The sequence below is a fragment of the Rhinopithecus roxellana genome, chromosome 1, assembly GCF_007565055.1.
Source record: "Rhinopithecus roxellana isolate Shanxi Qingling chromosome 1, ASM756505v1, whole genome shotgun sequence".
NCBI lineage: Eukaryota > Metazoa > Chordata > Mammalia > Primates > Cercopithecidae > Rhinopithecus > Rhinopithecus roxellana.
Window position 1 is genome coordinate 117,146,226 of NC_044549.1, and position 22,170 is coordinate 117,168,395.

At 38.8% G+C, this 22,170-nt stretch overlaps 1 protein-coding gene across 6 annotated transcripts in view; it reads left to right on the forward strand.

Moving 5' to 3' along the window:
• The window catches only part of TNIK (TRAF2 and NCK interacting kinase), a 402,893-nt gene that overhangs the window by 374,144 nt on the left and 6,579 nt on the right, over positions 1-22,170 (forward strand). For all 6 annotated transcript variants that reach the window (XM_030929436.1, XM_030929450.1, XM_010360215.2 and 3 more), the window contains 7 exons: positions 1,508-1,669; positions 3,756-3,867; positions 4,674-4,844; positions 6,597-6,740; positions 9,781-9,915; positions 18,714-18,814; positions 21,024-21,173. In XM_030929436.1, coding sequence (XP_030785296.1) covers positions 1,508-1,669; positions 3,756-3,867; positions 4,674-4,844; positions 6,597-6,740; positions 9,781-9,915; positions 18,714-18,814; positions 21,024-21,173 — 975 coding nt within the window. The remainder of the gene's footprint in view (positions 1-1,507; positions 1,670-3,755; positions 3,868-4,673; positions 4,845-6,596; positions 6,741-9,780; positions 9,916-18,713; positions 18,815-21,023; positions 21,174-22,170) is intronic.

The following is a 22,170-nucleotide window of genomic DNA, read 5'->3' on the forward strand; positions in this document are numbered from 1 at the left end:
AAACCTTGCACATGCCAGCCCCCAAGAGGGTAGGGAATGTGCTTGCTTTGTTCCCAGCTGTTCCATGTTCAGTAGAATGCTTTACATTTAGTAGGAACTAAAAAATTTGGGGTCAATGAATGAATGAAACAAAACGCAGAGAGGGAAATCATTACTTAATCAGATCTGCGCTAAGAATCCTCAATGAGCCAGTTGCATAAAAGTTAAAAAGTGCAACACTAGTCAGGCCTACAATGTGGGCACTGGCTTTTGGAAACCAGAGTTGTCTTTTAATCCTGCCTTTCCTCCCTGGGATTTTTTGGCAGAGACTGCTCTCCAGAGCAATGGCTTCCAAACTTGTTAGGTCATGTAATCCTATCAGTAAAAACTATAGAGCATCTCACCTAATACAGTGTATTTATTCACAAATCATACATTTTTTTCTACTGCACTAACATTATGTACATTATAAAATACCTTTGGCCGGGCAAGGTGGGTCACACCTGTAATCCCAGCACTTTGGGAGGCCAAGGCGGGCAGATCACAAGGTCAGGAGTTCAATACCAGCCTGACCAACATGGTGAAACCCCATCTCTACTAAAAATACAAAAATTAGCCAGGCGTGGTGGCACGTGCCTGTAATCCCAGCTACTCAGGAGGCTGAGGCAGGAGAACTGCTTGAACCCGGGATGAAGAGGTTGCAGTAAGCCGAGATCACGCCACTGCACTCCGGCCTCGGTGACAGAGCGAGACTCCATCTCAAAAAAAAAGAAAAGAAAAGAAAAGAAAACCTTAAGGACGTTAAAAAGGGATACCAGAAGTGATGTTTCAAATGCTTTGCTAGTTATGATGACTTTATTTTGTTACCGCCTACATCACAAAGCACCATAGTTCTTTATTGAGACATTAAACATTTATGATAGTAGTTGTAAATCCATATTTTCAAATAGTATTCTAGATCATGTCAGTATATTTGGAACTCCTGTCAGATCCGATTAGCTAATCGTTGTTTTGACCTTGTGAATGACAAAGAGCCCCGTGAGTTAAGTATGGTCTCTATACTTTCTTGGAGTACTCCACACACACTGCTTCTTTTCAGCAACATTTTAGGTCATTTCTCTGTTGTGTGGGTTTGTTTCATTGTAACCTGGTAATATGATCTGTAAATATAATTAAGTGGCAGTTACATACAGCACAAGCACTACAAAAGAGTTTACAAGTGTGGGCCCTGCTCAGTCCCTCCCTTTTGTAGCGTTTCCCGCTGTACATGGGACCCCATGCCATATGTGACCACTGTCTATACCTCATGCAGGAACGTAAGGCTTCAGGCTCAATTGATAAAACCAAATATTGGCAAAGCTTACTTTCTTTTTTGTTTTCTTAAGTAAAATAAAAATTCGAATATCACCTTCTCGCACCCTAGCGGGTCTATTTGGAGCCCCGTATGCCTATGCTGTGTAAGGGCTGATGTCACTCTTTGGCCTTTTTCCCCCCTCTCTAACTCCTCCCACATGCTGTGCTCCCTCAGACATCTGGAGAGAAGCGATCTGGCCACAGTGACAGCAATGGATTTGCTGGCCACATCAACCTCCCTGACCTGGTGCAGCAGAGCCATTCTCCAGCTGGAACCCCGACTGAGGGACTGGGGCGCGTCTCAACCCATTCCCAGGAGATGGACTCTGGGACTGAAGTAGGTGCTGGGCAGCAGCTGGCATGACAGTTCTGCTCTCCTTCCTGGGGTTCTAAAACCATGATCTCTTCAAGAATGAGGCTTCGCCAAGCTCCTTGAAACTTGTTTGGTTGTTTTCTACTATAGGGCTGCCTGTGCAGATACTCAAATGGAGAAATCATGGAAGCAGAGCAGTGAAAAGTTCTCAGATATCATCTGAACCAATACTTGTTTCTCCAGATGAGTATACTGAGGTTCATAGAGATTGAGTGACTTGTCCAAGACACACGGCTGGTTTGTGACAGATCTAAGACCAGAACTGGAAACTTCAGGCTATACAGATTTCAAGGCCAACAGTTGAGGTTTATATTTGCATTAATTTAGTCAAACTAAGTATGACTTAAATAAAAGTTTAAATGATTTCTTTATGAAAAATAAAATTTAATAAATAGATAAGTTCTTAAAGCGTTCATCTTCATAAATTCAAAATTGTGTGAGAATGAAGAAACTAGGTATTACCTTTCCTGTATAGAAACAGTCCCAGGAAAAAGTCTGAATAAACACAATCTGCAGGTAGTGCCCATAGACGCTGATGACTGACACCAGTTGGATGAGTTCACAGTGTGTAGTCATGTTTCATTAATAGTCTTGTCAATCACACATAAGGTCCTAAGTGTGTTTATAAAGCACATGTACTGTTATTTTTGACATTGTCCACACACTAAGTTTTTATGAAACACCCTTTGAACTAGAAAGTTATAGAGTCGATGAGCTTTGCATACCCCAGGGAAAAGAACACAGTGGTATACTGCAAAGCACAGCATCTTATTGTAACTTCATGCTGTGTGGGCATTTTCTGCCTGAACACCTCTCTTGGTGCAAAGGAGGACCCCATAAGATTGAACCCTGGTTCAAATTCTGCTGCTGCCCCAGCTCTATGTGGAAATGTTACTGCCTGCCCTACCTCTTTCACAGACATCTTCTAAAGATCAAAAGTGAACATGTACGTGAAAGTGATCTATTTGATAGGGGGAATTCTACCTTGAGGAGGATGAAATGGTTTTGGTTTCATAGGATGGAGAGAAAAATCTTGAATTAAATCAGATTAGATCTTTGTGGTTTTCTCCTTACATGTTTAGAGGTCTTGGATGGTGGTTTTATTTTTAAATAAAACTCTAAAAGTAAAACTAAAGTGAAACAACCTTTAGTTAAAGATATTTATCCAAAAAAGATGTGCTTATTATGTTGAATACAGATGTGTTTGTGATGTTAAAGGACAAGAAGGAATGGACATGACTGACATTGCAGCTTATTCAGCAAAACTCAGATTTAGAATATTGTGACATGAAACCTTGATATTGAGTTTACTGTTCCCTCGTTTACTTCTGACATCATGTTTTCATGGTGCCATTCAAGCCCAAGATTCCTTTTTTAAAGTAAGCCTTTAAGGTACATTGCTCACAAACCTAATATCCTCATAAAGTCCCTAAATAATGATGTAAATGTAATTATTCTTTTAAGGAAACTATCATGGGAATGAAATATCTTCAATTCCAGCATAAAATCATCCCTGAATTAAGGATTTTAAAGCTTTTGGAGCCAACACCAATTCGCTTACATCGCCAGGCCAGAGTAGAAGAGCTCAAAGCTTTCCTCCCCAAGAGAAAGCCCCTTGGGTTGATTCTGTTCAGGATAAAGTGCTGCTGTGGAGGCTTCCTTACTTAGTTTATTGCCAATTGTGTCAGCCTTTCATATTGATCATGTGGTCAATATAGGAGATTGCTTTTACTGAAAGGGAGAGGTAAGCTCTGTCACGACAGTGATCTTACAGACTTTAAGGTGCCACATGTGGTCCAAAATGTAACTTTCTCACTGCAATTCTTGCAGTCTGATAATTAACGAAGTCCTACAAATGCACAATGGCTAGTGCATAATCAATACCGGAAGAAGCTAGAGACACGCATGTACTGACTAGGGTGCTAAAATGTGAACACCTGAATACCCTGAAGAATCTGTGATCATTTTATAGCCCAAGCACAGTATTGTTAGCATTGTTTATTCCTGCAGTATTTATCTGCTCTTCTTAATCTTCTTGCTTATTGATTAGTATGGCATGGGGAGCAGCACCAAAGCCTCATTCACCCCCTTTGTGGACCCCAGAGTATACCAGACGTCTCCCACTGATGAAGATGAAGAAGATGAGGAATCATCAGCTGCAGGTAAGCAAGAAGGGCTCAGTGTTTTAAAAACAGCTTTGTCTTCATTTCTGGTATGACCTGACAAGGAAATTAATCCTCAGTTCAGTAGTTAAGCCGATTACTGCTTAGGTCCTGTCTTAAAAGGAAGACTTTTTAAAATTATTATTTCTGTAGGACTCCTAAAACAAATTTATTACTTTCCTTTTTTTTTTTTCCATCTCTTCTATTTCATTTCTGGCAGAGCCAGGGGGACATAGGGACCCTAGGAAAAGCTGTTCGTCAGTGATCTCTGAACATAACCAGATGTTTCCCCAAAACAATTTCTGGGTACAATGTTTTACACATATTAGGCACTTAATAAGTACATGGTACATTGTGTTGACTTCTAGGTGTGTGCATCCCACCACAAAGATCTGGCTGATTTAAAGGAGAATCTTGCTTTCTAATCTTTTTCAAGTAATTGATCATCAAAGTCAGCTTAGGACAGTTTTTCAATTGATAATCTGGAATTTTAAAAAGTAGATCTTTTTTGCCCATATTACAAGAGTGAGGATGGTGTATTTAATTTGGGACTTTCTAAACTCTGCAAGTAGTGTCTATAAGCCTATTTTGCTAATGAATAAAAGATTGCTTTGATGAATGAGTTACACTTTATTCTACTAAAACAAAAAAAAAGTGTAAAATAAGGAAAGTTTCAGAGTTTCCTTGCCTTTACTATAATTCAAACCAAACAAGGAGAAATCATAGTGTTTTGAAGCCCCATCTCCAAATCTCCATAGGTTATCTTTTAAGATGCCACTGACTTCTCTTGATTCTTTTTCTCAAAGCTCTGTTTACTAGCGAACTTCTTAGGCAAGAACAGGCCAAACTCAATGAAGCAAGAAAGATTTCCGTGGTAAACGTAAACCCAACCAACATTCGGCCTCACAGTGACACACCAGAAATCAGAAAATACAAGAAACGATTCAACTCAGAAATACTTTGTGCAGCTCTGTGGGGTACGTTGGTGCTTTTTTAAAAAAATTAAATAAATAACCACTCATTAATGAACTGACCCTCAAACATTAAAAGCCTGTGGATCTTGTCATCAAAAGAACACTGGTTGAATCATGGGTATTAGAGTCCTAACTTAGGACTATCTTGACCTCAGGAGAGACCAAAAGGAGTTTTATATGTAGAAATAGCTGATACTCTACTAGCCAGGATGACGAGATTAGATTCAGAGCAACCTTGTCACACAATAGTGATAGGCTAAAGCCAACAAGAGAACTAGCTACCACAATACAATGAGTGGGCAAGGCAAAGTCTATAATCTGATCAGAGGCAATTTGTGTCTGGCACTTCGTGATATACCCCATGTTCATTCTCCATGATCCATACCACATCCTGCAAGGGGAATACAAGCATAAATAATGGCATAAACTTTTATTTCAAGCTGAAAAATCAGCCCAGAGTATTTTGTGAATTACCCAAGGTCATAACCCTAGCAATAACAAGATAAAACTTGAAAAGAACAACAACTACTTTAATGAACCTTCCCTTTTAGTTTAAAACATCAGTCTGCATTTCTTGTGAAAAAGATCTGCAGGCTTTAGCGGACCTCAAACTCAGGAGAGGCATGATGAGATTCTATCAAAATCTTGGTTTATGTTACTATAAACATCTCATACAGATTAAGGAAGGACATGTCCCCTATGTACCCACTGAAAATACTAGGCTTGGACTGGGGAACTGTAATTTTAAAAGGCTGAAAGCATTTGAAATGTTAGTGGGGAAGAGTGTGAAGCCTAGGAACCATTTCATGATAGAGGCTCTGTCCTCTGGAGAAGAGACAGAAGAGAACAAGATAGCCACATTTAATACTGAAAGGATTAATATGTGGACAAAAAAGCAGACATTTGTGTTGATCAGAAGATAGAAGTACAAGAAGTAAGAGAAGCTAGAGAGTTACATGTTCATTAATAAAGTACAGTGCACAATGAGCCTCTCAATGTATGTGTGTGTTGCGGGGTGGATGATAAATTTCCCTAGCAATAAATTTTTAGGATTACAACTACCCAGACAAAACCACTTACCTGCCTGTACTTCTGTAATAGGGATTACTGCATGGGTGTTGGGCTGCACTAGATTTAGAGACCTGAGAAGTCCCTTAAAGTGAGTATGTCTGTGACTCTCCAGCTATTAACACTTCTCTTGAATGGGTTTATCATTTCCCTAAAAAAGAGTAAAAACTTGAGGGCATGGGGCATAAGATAGTTACATTTTGGTTCAAGAAGGAGGAAGGGCCTTTCTTCCAATGGAGTATGGAAATGGAAATTGCACTGTATATTGAAGGTGGGTAGGCTAGAGATCACTGCATAGGGGTGGCGTAAACCTTGGGGACGAAGAGAAGTAGATTTATAGGGAGAGCCAAGAAAGAAGTGGTTTTTCTAGGAAGGGAATAAAGGCAAATTGTGCTAGCTTCATATCTGCGCCTAAGGCTCCTATTGACAAGGACTCTGTGCATTAGGCAGTAAATAATTAGATGTATGAATGCTGCTAACACTTTATAAAAGAAAACTGTAAATTCATTACCAGAAGTACAATGATGTAATTATTATGTCAGAACTTCTACACTCATTAGTTTGTTTACCTACTTGCCCATTAGTGTATATTTACAAGTCACAGTTTCTTAGATTTTATAGGGACTCTTGATGCAGAAGATTAAAGTTTGTGAAAAGTCAGTCTTAGGGTGCTTCTTAAATTTACAGGTGTAAACCTTCTGGTGGGGACTGAAAATGGCCTGATGCTTTTGGACCGAAGTGGGCAAGGCAAAGTCTATAATCTGATCAACCGGAGGCGATTTCAGCAGATGGATGTGCTAGAGGGGCTAAATGTCCTTGTGACAATTTCAGGTATGTTACTAAGATGATGAGTCCCCCAGGTCCATACAGCAGGAAAGGGGTCCACCTCATTTCTGCAGAAACAGTTAGCTCTGCCCTTCCCAGCTAACAAACAAGACAATGAAGTATAGCAGTATAGCCAGAGTGAGGTTGCCCACATTTTTTAACACTGGGTATTTTGACCTCCAAAAAAATGTCTCTCACCTCTGCATTAAATCTGAATTAGGCAGAGACACGCCACAAAGGCTATATATTTATAGCTCTTTATCTCTGTCAGGACTCAGCAAGGATCGTCAGATGTTTTTAAGGTTTCTGTACTCTAGTTATTACCACATACAGACAGAATATCAAAATGCAGGCTTCCAAGAGGGACATTTAGTAAGCAGAAATTTTTCTAGTCTCTTCCCTTAAAGATTCTCTTGCTTATAGTCCACTGATGTTTTGGCAGGTGCAGCTGGCACACTGGGTGATCAAGTCTACAAAAAGATTTGAGTATGAGAATCATTACTGCTATGCTCTGTAGCTTTCTGATTCCCAAAAAGAGCCTTAAATAGGAAAAAGAAAAAAAAAAAAAGATGGAGACTAAAGTGAAGGCCTTGTAACAAGTTAAGAATGCAACCTAAAAGAGGGCAGTTTTGTTGAAAGTTTTTCTTTTTTCTTTTTGGTGTTTGAAGGAATTTAACGAGTAACACCCGTCACTTCCCCTCCCATTCCATCTAGTACGGAACCAGCTTGCTACTGCACTTTATAACCACCTGGGGAAATGTGAAAATCCAGAGTCAGAATCTCTGGGGGTGGGGTTTAGGCATCAGGAGCTTTCATAGTTTCTGACGTGTTTCCATTGTGCAGCCAAGTTTGAGAACATGGATTTATGCTCAGCCATTGTTTCATGAAGAGACAACACAGGGATACTGGTTTGAACTTTGAGGAAAGTTCAGCTGTACTTCCATTTTGACAAAATGCTTTTGCTTGTCATTAAACTTCCTCTTTCTTTTACCTTTCCACTGAATGCTCAGTTTCATCTCTTTTTATTCTCCCCAAATAAGGTTAACCAGGTAAATTCCTTTTGTATTACCATTTGAGTTTAATCCCATGTAGTCTTTTGTTCTGGTTCATTGCTTTCCTGATTGCTATACTACCAAATCAAAATTAAAACTGCGTATCTGCCAGTCACCTACCAAAAGTGGAAATGCAACCAGAAAATTCACATTCAGGCTTCATTATGTTGTTAGTGGCACATCTTCATTCTTAACAGTATAAGCTTTCCTTTTCTCATGAGGCAAAGATAGGGAAAGTAGAAAATGAAAATAGGAGCAAAAGATTCTTGAACTAACATTGGATTCATATTGGCATAGAAAGGAGGAAACACTGGCTCTCGTGTCCATCCTAGCTACTGTGATCAATGTGGATTCTAGGCCTTTGGTTACACAATTGAATACTGACCGCACCATGATTCCCTTAGTTTAGGTGATGAATGCGCTCTCCTGTCAAATGCATGTGCAATGCTTTACTAAGTTCTCTTCTGCTGGTATATATTCATCTATAAAATATAAAACATTTTTTTGGGAGAGGCCAAGGCAGGTGGATCATTTGAGGTCAGGAATTCCAGACCAGTCTGGCCAACATGGTGGAACCCCATCTCTACTAAAAATACAAAAATTAGCTGGGTGTGCTGGGGGGACACCTGTAATCCTAGCTACTTGGGAGGCTGAGACAGGAGAATCACTTGAACCCAGGAGGCAGAGGTTGCAGTGAGCCGAGATTGCGCCACTGGACTCCGGCCCTGGTGACAAAAGCGAAACTCTTGTCTCAAAAATAAATAAATAAAACATTTTTAAAGCCTAAGATAAAGAAAAATAAGTATCCAAAAAACAAAACCCATAGATCTAAATTTATCATTAGTCAGCAAGAGTCATCCCAATGGACATTTTATCTGTTGCCAATAATCTAATGGAGTATATCAAGTTTTGCTACTTGTGTACTCTTCAATATTGTCTAGATTTTTTTTTTATCATCCTATGAGTTCTTTATTCCAAGATCACTTTACCAAAGGGAACTTTAGGTTTTCTTTTTTTTTTTTTTTTTTTGAGACGGAGTCTCGCTCTGTCGCCCAGGCTGGAGTGCAGTGGCCGGATCTCAGCTCACTGCAAGCTCCGCCTCCCGGGTTTACGCCATTCTCCTGCCTCAGCCTCCCAAGTAGCTGGGACTACAGGCACCCGCCAACTCGCCCGGCTAGTTTTTTGTATTTTTTTTAGTAGAGACGGGGTTTCGCCGTGTTAGCCAGGATGGTCTCGATCTCCTGACCTCGCGATCCACCCGTCTCGGCCTCCCAAAGTGCTGGGATTACAGGCTTGAGCCACCGCGCCCGGCCGGAACTTTAGGTTTTCAAGTTCACATCCTTTTTTTTTCTTTTCTATTTTTGTTCAGTATTCCTTTCAGTGACTTCAGCACCATACACTTGTCCAGTATAATTTCTGAACCCATATTATCCTCGTTTGCTTTTAAAATAACTTCGTTATTTAAGTGAAACAAAACCATTACCAGTTGTCATCTTTAGTAGAAGAGGCAAATAAGAGGGTCTTCATTAACATCTGTTACTAGGTTATACAGTGAAGGAAAGGCAGGTGCCAAAATGCCCAGTTGTCAATACTTCTTCATGTGATTGATCTAGAATGTTCTGGAACTCTGATCAACCACTCTGTTGAAGAGTTAACTCTTACTAAGTTCAGCAGACACTGCTTTCTTTGCATTGGGAAGAGAGAATATGAGCAGCATGCTTAAGTAAGAAACCACCTGAAGATAAAGACATTATAATTTTGTGATGTGTCTAAAACACTTAGAGCTACTTTAACCATAAGTTCTGGCAGAAACACCACTTTAATGACAAAGTGCTGGAGACACTGATTATTAGGCCTTCAAACACATACACACACACACACACACACGCGCGCGCGCGCGCGCGCATAAATAAAACAAAAATAAAAGGAGGTAGGGAAGGAAAGAGTGAGAGCTATCACAGCGATTTGAAATTAAACCTCTATTATTTCAACAGGAAAGAAGAATAAGCTAAGAGTTTACTATCTTTCATGGTTAAGAAACAGAATACTACATAATGACCCAGAAGTAGAAAAGAAACAAGGATGGATCACTGTTGGGGACTTGGAAGGCTGTATACATTATAAAGTTGGTAAGTCTCAAGACATGGAATTGTAAGTTTGGTCTGTTTACTCAATCAGACATATTCAGTTAGGTTTCACTTAGTCTTTTTTATCAGATTGATGATGCATGTGTGACCAGCTTCAGATGTTGCTGGAACCTTCAGCATTATTTTTTAAAAGCCAGATTGATGAAATTGAAAGAGTGCATTCAGAATGAAGTCCTAGGCTCCAGTTTGAATATTTATATCTACTTTCTTCCAAAGACTCATTAAAACGACAAGAATAAAAATGCCATAAGGCTATGAGGACAGTGGGACCAAGAGAAGAGAAGAAATGTCAGTGAATTTAAAAGAGTAGCTGAGTGACTGGAAAAAGACCTAGAATACCAGGAAATTCTGAATTCTGAAGCTGCAGTGAGGAAAATGATCAAAATCAATCCAACAGAACCCGGAGAGGCCCAGGAACTAAGGCCCCAGGGGAATCTGAGGTGGAAGTGGAGGTGTAAGGTGGGACTGAAAATAGAATTGTTAGAAAATTCATGAGCAGCAAGTCTTCTAGAACCCAGTCTCCACCTCTGAGCAGCTAGGCCACTACCTTCCTCTGCTGCAACAGAAGATGAAAGGTTTGCACGGCCAATCTGATGCTGGGAATGCCTGTGAAAATACACACACATACACATCCCTCTAGCCCCTATTTAGCTCCCAAATAGCTATGCCTACACTCTCAAGGAAGAGAATGAAAGAAGTGTCTTGGAGAAAGTAAATGGTCAGAAAGAAAGATGTACAGGTACTAACATTTGAAATGCCATGAAAAAAGCTTGCTGCCTAACTACCCTGAAGTGAAACCCAGCAGTTGATAAGCCCGTCTATACCAAGGAGTGGAGAAATTCACAAATATGAAGGAAACCTAAACAAACAAAGAAAGGACATTAGAAGAAACAGGGATAATGAGGAATGGAAGAAAATGTAAAAAGAAAGAAAGGAAGGAAGCAAGAAACTATAATAGCTTTACAGCGATTAGAAAACTTCTTTCTATAAAACAAGAAAAGGGCTGTTAAAAAAAAAAAAAAGTAGAGCAAAGTAGGGGGGAGTCATTTAGAGACCAAGAAAAAATTAAACTAAAAGGTATCGGCAGAAATGAAAAATGTAATAAAAGTGTTAGAAGATAAGAAATTCTCCTAAAGAGTAGAACAAAAAGCAAAGCAGAGAAAATACAAGAAATAAAAAGATCAGTCCAAGTGGTTCAAAATCTAAGTAATGTGAGTTTTAGAAAATAAGAAGTGAAAGGAGAGGAAAGTATTGAAGAAAGAATACAAGAAAGGTATCTAGAACTAAAAGCCTTGAAATCCCATATTAAAAGGATTCCCTGAGTGTCCAGGATACCGAATGAAAGAAAGACTCACAAAAAGACATATCAACATGGTATTTCAATACCTGGGAAATGAGAAGGTCCTCAAAACTGGCAAAGCTGTCGTAATATAAGTAAATAAATAACAAACAGTTTACATACAATAGACCCAGAATAAGAGTGGCCTGGGACATCTCAGCAGCAATATAGAAGCTTAAAAGACAAGGCCTTCCAAATTGCCGACAAAATTATTTCCAACCAGTATTTTATAGCCCTCCTGTGTTAAGAGTTAAGGAGATATATATATATGTGTGAGTGTGTGAGTATGTATATGTGTATATACATTTACATATACATAGAGAGAGAGAGATTATAAGGAATTGTTTCACATGACTATACTGTAGAGGCTGAAAAGTCTCAAGATTTTCAGTCAGCAAGTTGATTCAAACCCAAGAGAGCCAAGGGTCTAAGTCCAGTTCAAATTTGAAGGCCTGAGAACCAGGAGAACTGATGGTGTTCCACTATGAGCACTGGCAGGCTCAATACCCAAGAAATGCTGATGCTTCAGTCCAAGTCTGAAGGCCAGAAAAGACTGATATCCTAGCTCAACCAAGCAGGAAGACTCGGCCTTTTTGTTCTAGTCTGGTCTCCAAATGATTGCCTAAGGCCCGCCCACATTGGGGAGGGCAGTCTACTTTATCAATTCTACTGATTCAAATGTTATTCTCATCCAGAAATACCCTCACAGACACACCCAAAATAATGTTTGACCAAATATCTGGGCACCCTGTTGTCCGGTCAAATTCACATGAAATTAACCATCAGACCATCAAGACATCAGTCAATTTTGAGTACAAAAGAAAGACATTTTCAGTCATGCAGTTCTCAAAAATTTATATTTCATGCACCATTTCTCAGGAAGCAACTGGAGGATGTGTTCCACCAAAATAAATAACTAAACCTAGTAGTCCAGGAAGATGAAGAAAATACCCAGAATGATGGTGAAGGGAACCTGGGGTGACAAGTCTGCCACAGGCCTAGAAAGAAATAAGTCCTGGCAGAGTGTGACAATGCAGGGTTCCAGGAAAGATGCCTCCAAGAAAAATAAAATGGTATAAATAGATGACCTGCTGCATTTGACCATGTTGAAGGGCATTTATTAGCAGAAAGTTTACATGTGCTTAGAGACAGATACATAGAAAACAAGGAAGTAAAAAATAAATAAATAAGGGGAAACAAGAAAGGAAATGTAACCATGGTATACTACATACCTCAGTTGTGAATAATAATAATTTTAACACTTGATATTGATTTAATCAAAAATTTAAAACATAGCTATACTTAAGAGTTTACAGGAGTAAATTGTGTGTACATATGTATAAGAAAGAGAAGAAGCTAGAGAGAGAAGGAAATGATACAAGAAATTAAATCCTTTCCATATTACAAAGTCAGTAATGTCTGTGACTGAAAAAAAAAAAAACAGGAAATAACATTATAATCATGTTATTTAGAAATCTGGAAACAAATTGCTGAAAAAGTAGTTGAAAGAGTTGCAAGTGGTTATTTTTAGGGAGCAGGAATCAGCAGGGAGGCAGGGACTTGGTTTTCATAAGTCCTGTAGAATTATTTGGCTTTTTAAAATAGGTACCTGTAAGACTTGTTCAATCCATAGTTGACAAAAATAAGAAAATGTGTGGAGGCTTTTAAAATGTGTACTAAATAAAAATACATTAATTATTTAACATAAAGAATGACAATAAAGGAGCGGCGGAGGAACTTTAGACACCTTCAGTTCAAAGGAGTCCATGATGTGGTCTCAGAAAAGAATGAGACACATTTGAAATTTTAACCAGTCAAGTGGGTCCAATCGTGTGATGACATAATGTTGGTTGAAATCTAATCAAGTGTATTAAATACAGAATGTGGAAACAGAAGGGGCATGCTATAAAGAAGAGCTCAGAAAGCAAGAACTTCCGTGTGTCGTATTCTGCCAACTAGAAAGGGGACTCTATTTTGAAGCAGAGTCTCCGCCTGCCTTTTCTCTAATTTCATTCCAGGCGATCTTCCCAGATAACCTTGACACAATACTAGGAAGTGTTGGGGCTGGCTAGTGAACTTGAAGGTTTGCTGCCTGAGAAGGACATGTTCCTCTCTTCATAACATGCCCTTCACAGTTTTACAAAGGAAAAAAAAAAAAAAAAAAAAAAAAAGCCCCTGACCTTACAACACAGATAATGTATGTATTGGTAAGTATAAAAGCAGCCTTTGGGTGGGGCACTGTGGCTCACACCTGTAATCCCAGCACTTTGGGAGGCCGAAGCAGGTGGATCATGAGGTCAGGTATTCGAGACCAGCCTGGCCCACATAGTGAAATCCTGCCTCTACCTAAAAATACAAAAAGTTAGCCAGGCATGGTGGCGGGCACTTGTAATCCCAGCTACTTGGGAGGCTGAGGCAGGAGAATCACTTGAACCTGGGAGGTGGAGGCTGCAGTGAGCCAAGATGGCGCCACTGCACTCTAGCCCGGGCAACAGTGTGAGACGCCATCTCAAAGAAAAAAAAAGCAGCTTTTGGAAAAAAATAAACATTTAATGTCTGTAAACGTATGTGGCCACAGCCACATCTACATCTCGCCAGCACTTAGCACACAGCCAGGCCCAGGGAAATCAGTTAAGAAGTATTTGTTTTAAAGAAAGGAATGGATGTTCAAAGGACACAGCATTATTCACAAAGCAGACCACATGTGGAAATGTTTTTCTGTAGCAGGCTGGGCGGCAGTGCAAGCTATTTGCTCCACTATACATTTTTGTTCAGGAATCAGAATTATTTGGTACTTCCAATAGGATATCCTGGAATTCTAACCTTTTCTTGTCCTCAATCTGATAATTTGGCAAAGTATAAAACATACATCCCATCATTCTCACACCAAGTAGAATTCAGATTCATATACATATTTGGTTTTCTTTTGAAAGTAGTGAGCTTCTTTCTTTGAGAGCAGGTCATGTTTTCAGGGGAAAGCAATAGAAACCATTTCAAAGCTGTTTCCTTTTGAGTATTTTGCCTTTATTACTTGGCATTTGTTAGTCCAAAAATTTCTAGTGATCAAATTTTGTGTCCATAAACGAATACTGTATGATTACAGAGCAATAAAATTCATTGCAGGAAATAATGTAAAATTTCTGAATATTATCTCTTGCATATACCTGACAAGTGTTTTTCAAAAACATCAGGCTACAGGAATCCTATTTGACCTGCACATCTACTGTTGGCCCTTCTAACATTGTTGATGTCTTCCTTCTAATCATTGCCGTCCTAACTTTAGTAGGCTGATCTATATCCACACATCTAAAGTGAAATTTAACCAGGGAGCAATATCTGGTAATTCTCTATAAGAAAACTTGAGACCAGCTTAATTTTCAGAAACACTGTTTGCCTTAGTTATCCAAAGAACCACTTGCAGTTTCCACTTTGCTTCCCCTGTGAAATTCCAGCCACAACAGCACTGACATCTTCTTGTAGCACATGATTATTCTACTATGTTCAAATTATTGTGAAATTTTAAAAATATAAAATGAGAATAAAAAAGAAAAGCAAATTGTATATCCAAGAGCCATTTAAAATATTTCTTGATTTATTTGAGCCTATATGTGCTTAGATAAGTTTTTATTTTCAAGATGATTTTAAATTTCTTTAAAAATATGAACCTATTTATTTCTTCTTTCACTCTGAAAATCAGCAAAATCTGAAGGGATTTTTTTCTTTTCTTTTTAAAATGTATTTTAGATCTAGGGGGTACATATGCAGGTTTGTTTCATGGGTAGTTTGCATAATAGTGAGGCTTGGGCTTCCAGTGAACTCATCATCCAAATTGCAAACATTATACCCAACAGGTAAATTTTCAGCCCTTAACCTGCCACTCCTCTTTTAAGAGTCCTCAGTATCTAGATTATTTCCAGCTTTGTTTCCATGTGCACCCCATTTTTAGCTCCCACTTATAAGTGAGAACATGTGTTATTTGACTTTCTGTTTCTGGGTTATTTTACCCTAGGAGATTGGCCTACAGCTCCATCCATGTTGCTGCCAAGGGCACAATTTCATTCTTTTTATGGCTGCATAGTATTCCATGCTGTATATGTAACACAGTTTCTTTATCTCATCAACCACTAACAGACAACTTAGATTGATACCATGACCTTGCTGTTGTGAACAGTGCTGCAATAAACATACAAATGCAGGTGCCCTTTTGATTAAAAAAAAAGAAAAGAAAAGAAAAAGTTATTTTCCTTTAGGATTTACCCAGAAGTGGAACTGCTAGGTAGAATGGTAGTTCTATTTTTAGTTCTTCGAGAAATCTCCATACTGTTTCCCAAAGAGATTGAACTAACTTACATTATCACCAACAGTGTATAAGCATTCCCTTTTCTCTGCAGCCTCACCACCATCTGTTACTTTTTCTGACCTTTTAGTAATAGTCATTCTGACTGGTGTGAGATGGTATCCCATTGTGGTTTTGATTTACATTTCTCTGATGTTTAGTGATATTGAGCATTTGTTCATCTGTTGGTTGGATGCTTATATGTCCTCTTTTGAGAAATGTGTATTCATGTCCTTTGCCCACTTTTTAATAGGATTGATTTTTTCTTGTTGAATTGTTTGCATTCCTTGTAGAAATCTGTTGGATGTATAGTTTGCAAATATTTTCTCCCATCATGTAGGCTGTCTGCTTACTCTGTTGATTGTTTATTTTGCCACATTAATTCAGCTCATTAGCTTAATTAAGTCCCATTTGTCTGTTTTTGTTTTTGTTGCATTTGCTTTTGAGGTGTTAGTGATAAACATGTTGCCTAGGCCAATATCCAGAAGAGTTTTTCCTAGGTTTTCTTATTACAGTTTTGGGTACATTTAAGTCTTTAATCCATCATGCATTCATTTTTGTATATGGTAAGGGATAAAGGTCTAGTTTCATTCTTCTGCATATGGCTAGCCAACTTTCCCAGGGTGTCCTTTCCTCATTGTTTATGTTTGTTGACTTTGTCAAACATCAGTTTGTTGTAGGTATGTGGCTTTATTTCTGGGTTCTCTATTCTGTTCCATTGAGCTATATGTTTATTTTTGTATCAGTGCCATGCTTCTTTGGTTATTACAGTCTTACAGTATAGTTTGATGTCAGGTAATGTGATGCCTCCAACTTTGTTCTTTTTTTTTTTTTTTTTTTTTTTTGAGACGGAGTCTCGCTCTGTCACCCAGGCTGGAGTGCTGTGGCCGGATCTCAGCTCACTGCAAGCTCCGCCTCCTGGGTTCACACCATTCTCCTGTCTCAGCCTCCTGGGTAGCTGGGACTACAGGTGCCGCCACCTTGCCCGGCTAGTTTTTTTTGTAGTTTTTAGTAGAGATGGGGTTTCACCGTGTTAGCCAGGATAGTCTCGATCTCCTGACCTCGTGATCCGCCCGTCTCGGCCTCCCAAAGTGCTGGGATTACAGGTTTGAGCCACCGTGCCCGGCTCCAACTTTGTTCTTTTAGCTTAGGATTGCTTTGGCAATTTGGGCTCCTTTTTGGTTCCATATGAATTTTAGAATTGTCTTTTCTAATTCTGTAAAAAATGACATTGGCAATTTGTAGACTGCTTTTGGCAGTATAGTCACTTTAACAGTATTGATTCTTGTTACCCATGAGCATGGGATGTTTTTCCATTTAATTGTATCATCTATGGTTCCTTCATCAGTGCTTTGTAGTTCTCCTTGTAGGGGTCTTTCACTTCCTTGGTTAAATGTATTATCCAAGGGGTGTGTGTGTGTGTGTGTGTGTTATTATAAATGGGATTGAACTCTTGATTTGATTATCGGCTTGAGCATTATTGATGTAACTGATTTTTGTGCATTAATTTTGTATCCTGAAACTTTACTGAAGTTATCGACTCCTCCAAAAGACTCCTACTAAGTTATAGGAGTCTTTTGGAGGAATATTTAGGGTTTTCTAGGCATAAGATCCTGTCATCAGCAGAGATAATTTCACTTCCTCTTTTCCAATTTGGATGCTTTTTGTTTTTTTCTCTTGCCTGACTGTTCTGGCTGGGACTTCCAATACTATAGGAGTGGTAAGAGTGGAAATTCTTGTCTTGTTCCAGTTCTTAGGGGGAATGCTCTTAGCTTTTTCCCATTCAGTATGATGTTGGCTGTGGGTTTGTCATATATAGCTCTTATTATTTTGAAATATGTTCCTTCAGTGCCAACTGCTATGGATCTTTTCCTAGGTTTCAGGTGAAGAGATGAGCAAAAATAGTCTAATAAACACTTTATGTCATGAAAAGTTATAAAGCAAGTAACTGGAAACTTAATGTCATTTAAGTATATTAAAATTTTTCCTGCCTAGTTTCTTTAGGACTCAGAATATTCTGTCTTTTGAGATATTTTACAAAGAAACTGACTGCCATGTGTACCAATTGTGGATTACAAATTCTCTAAGAATTAGAATCCACACTTAATAGCAAAGATTCAGAAGGCACTTAAAGGATTGTTCAATCTCTCAAGGTCATCATTGTAAATATTGCTTATTATTATATCAGAGACACACACACAGGTAAGAGTATGAAGAGAATGCCAGACAACAGTCTGTTCTTCCATTCATCCATTCAGTAAGCATTTACTGAGTACTACTTTGTGGAGGCAAAAGCATGTGGACACTCAGTCATTGAACTAAGTTTCTGTCCATAGAATTTACAATGCTTAATATTCCACCTTTCTTTTTGTTTGTCTTTTTTTTTTTTTTTTTCCTTTTTGTGGAGAACGGGGTCTCGCTATATTACCCAGGCAGGTCTCGAACTCCTGGGCTCAAGCTATCCTTCCGCCTCTGCCTCCCTGAGAGCTGGGATTACAGGCGTGAGCCACTGCGCCCAGCAATATTCCATCTTTCTGAAGAGTAAAAGGATTTGTCAGTATTCAGAGCCCTTTAAGTCATTAACAGAACCCAAGGCTCCTAACACCCCCTTTCATTAGAAGCATAAACAAGCAATTATTTCACTAACTGTAATTCAAATATAAATAATAAGCAAATGGCAGCCTTTATGTCTGCCCATTTTCTGATTTTTCTACCATCTTGCCATATCTGCTGTCAGCTACTTATGTGTGGGTGAATGTAAACGCCAGGCAAGCTAACATGAAGGAAATTATGCATTCTTATTACAATGAATATCAACATCTAGACCTAGTGTTAAAGACAGTTCTAAGCAGTTATATCTCCAGATGATGAAGAGAGTCTTCAATATAAGGCAAAGGCCATAAGTGTTCTGCCAACCAAAGTTCGCTAAGGGAAGCTAAATCACTATCTATGACCAAAAAATCCCACACCAGGAACATCACCTTCATGAAGCTAACACCCAACATCAATATTTAAATTTACATATTGTTGCTTATACATTCATTATTAATACAAAGAACTTGAATAACCTGATGTACTTTTTAACTCATAATTTTTCTATTACAGTTAAATATGAAAGGATCAAATTTTTGGTGATTGCCTTAAAGAATGCTGTGGAAATATATGCTTGGGCTCCTAAACCGTATCATAAATTCATGGCATTTAAGGTAAGCAGGCCATGTGATTATCTAAAAATGTGCTTTTTAAAAATTTTCAGTTTCTACCCATTAATAAAATAGTCCATATAGACCAATACCAATTTTCATATAGATAATAAACCTGTTTAAAAAGTGTAGGTACTCTCGGTTTTATTATTTCAAAAGTAAAGACTAAGTATTTATAAATGCTATAAAATTAGATTAAAATTTGAGTATGCCTTCCTCCTTGAGATCTATGAGTCATCATCCTCAAGAGGCATTTAGAATGGTTGGTTAGTAGGCATAGCATTGATTATGATCTTATGCAATGATATTTGTTATAAAGCCACCTAAACCAGGGTATTCCCCGATACTTTGTTTGAAAAAGGCAGACAAATGGCAGCACTGAATCTCGGAGTTAAACTGAGTCTCTAAATCTTTTAATCCTCATAAACTTTCTGGATGAAGTCCCTAAAACGCAGGTGATGCTTATATGTCCCCAGTGCTAACTTACGGAAGTGACCTAGTTTCTCTGCATTCTTCTATTTTGATTGTGTTTTCATTTTTTACCTTGTCTAAGTTTGTGCCCACCATGGTTGGATTGGTCACTCATGAGATTTGCCAGGAGTGGGATGGGGTTATGCTAGTCCTGTTGACCCCAACTCATGAAGCTGACACCCGAATACCAGGAGGACCAGTACTTAACAGGCACCCAGATGTGTTCAGAGCCACATAACCTATCCATAGCCCAAGTAAACTTACCTTCTGCTTTCTCTCGCACCTCTGTCTCTCTCAGCTTATGTCTTTCTACTTCTTTGTGTCCCATTGGCTGTTACTTTTTCTCCCCACCTTTATGACTGTTATCTCCCTTTGGTTCCTTATTAATTCTTTTCTGCCACATTCACCATGGAGGGCAAAACTGCCCTTAGAACACTATGTAGGCCCACTTCAGAGCTGAATCACTTCTACCTTGTTCCCTAGTGCAAATGGCTTATTTGTGATGTGCTCAGGAAAATAGATTCATTAATGGAAATGGGCTCCCCTCCATAACCTCACTTTTATGGAAAAAAAAATTGGAATGCATTAGGTTACTAATAACAATTAAGGGATAACTCCTAAAAGCCAAAGGGTCCTGTTCTGCCAAAATCTGTCTCCACAAAAGCTTTTCAATCAACATCCCATTCCCATTCTTGCTCTGAAGTTACTGCCATCATTTTATGACCCAGAGCACATGAGAGAGTGCAAAATGTTCTTTCTGAGAGACCAGATCCAGCCCAGAAAGAGGGAAAAGCAAAGGCAAAGACTTGAACAGGGAAAAGTGGAACTGGCAAGAGGCAAAGCCTTCCCATAGGACAAGGACACGAGGCTTAAGCTTCCTGTGCTGTCAGAATGGTGTTAGCAAAAGATGAGAAGAGAAGGGTTTGAGAGGTAGCAGGGGCATTATAGCTAAGGCAATTGTAGTTTCACAAATGCTGTCCCAGATCTCAAGGCCCAAAGGTAGAGTGTGGTTAAAAAATAGCAAAGGAAAATGGCAGAGGAACACTTGACAGTTAGTTGGGGCTTGGGCTCTGGATTCAAACACAGAGAACTTTCACAAACTTGATAAGACCTCTCTTTTTGCTTTCTAGTTAAACCCAAATAGTCAATGCAAGCCATCAATCTTGTGATGTTCCACTCCCACCTCTTTCTCTACCACCCAAACCCAAGTCTCAGGTTCCAACATTAAGAGAAAGTGCCAATCTTATGCCCACTCATTCGCTGAAGAAAAATCCAAACCAGAGCATGCCCATTAACACTGAACAGGCTGAGAAAACAGCCGGCCTTGGCTGTATCCCCCAGGCTGTCTTTGAAAGGGTAGTTGCTGTGGATGGGCCTCGTTGCTACATGGAAAAGAGAGGGGCCAGAGAGGTGACTGGAAAGGCCAGAAATAAACAGGAAAAAACAGCAGTACCCAGGCACCAGGTCTTTAATATACATTACCATTATCAAAATTTACACCTGTGCACCAGCTTAAACTTCATTGACCTGGAGGACAAAGGGTAGGGAAAGGGGCAAAAATGGATGCTAGACCTTTCCTCCTAGAGCCAGAATATCAACAGACCTAAAACTGAAAGAGAAATTTTCTAGCTTTTCACTTTGATAAAGTTAGGATTAACTTCCTCTAGACAGTGGCTAAAGGAAAAAAATTATTAAGATACCTCTTTGAGTGATGCGGATACTAATGGGGTGATTTTTAAAGTCTTTTGCAGATCTCCAGCACAAGCCTCTGCTAGTTGATCTCACGGTAGAAGAAGGTCAAAGATTAAAGGTTATTTTTGGTTCACACACTGGTTTCCATGTAATTGATGTTGATTCAGGAAACTCTTATGATATCTACATACCATCTCATGTAAGTACCCAGAAGTAGACTTCCAAGGGCTCTGTGTACAACAGCCTGCATGTAGAAAGAGATTTGTTTTGCATAGTTTTAGTAGAAGTCATGCAAACTTTACTAACCAGCAGACGGACTTTAGTTCTTCATTAAGTATACTGCTTTTAATAACTAAAATACATAAATTTAATTTATATGACTTCCTAAAACTGGGGAATACATAATAGAGATGACTTGGCATTTACATGTTGTCTCTTTTGACTTTAGATTAAAATGAATATGATATTTTTCTTTCAAGAGTATGAATTATATTCGGTAGACGAGTTTCCACATTCAGTTTTTGAAGGGAAATTGGTTCATTTTATGTTAGAGAAAGCCAATGGTCAGGTACTAATTTATTGGAGAAAATTCTTTTTTTGCTATTTTTAGTTCCTTTCTTCAGCTTGAGGGTAGTGTGGTATAGTGGAGTCAGACACAGTGGCGCTTGTACTCTGGCTCTAGCATGTATTAGCTTTGCAATAATGGACACAGTAGGCAGCCTCTCCAATCTTCAGCTTTCACATCTGTAAAATATGGATAAAAAGATTTATCCTATAGGATTATCATTAGTATTAAATGAGGTAATGGATCTAAAGCAGTTGGTACAGGGTCCTGCAAATTATATATCTTACTAGCCCTAAAATATTCGTATTACTATCCTGACATATTGCTTGAAACATAACTTTTAAAGGGAAATGCTGCACATGGATTCATTTATTAGGATCAGTGTAGTGTAAATTGTGTGTCCTGTGTGTAATTCCAAGGCTAACATACAGGAGAAACTATCAGGAATGTTTGAAGCTACTGCTGACTGCTATTTTGAGAATTTGAGGACTTTATTCTAATGAAATGCAATAACTAAAAGAGGTTGTTTTAGTATATTACATACACACACACGATTGCCATTCATTGCTGCATTATTACAGCTTTTAACTCATGTGTATGTGGGTGAACACAAGGACTCACAGCTCACATT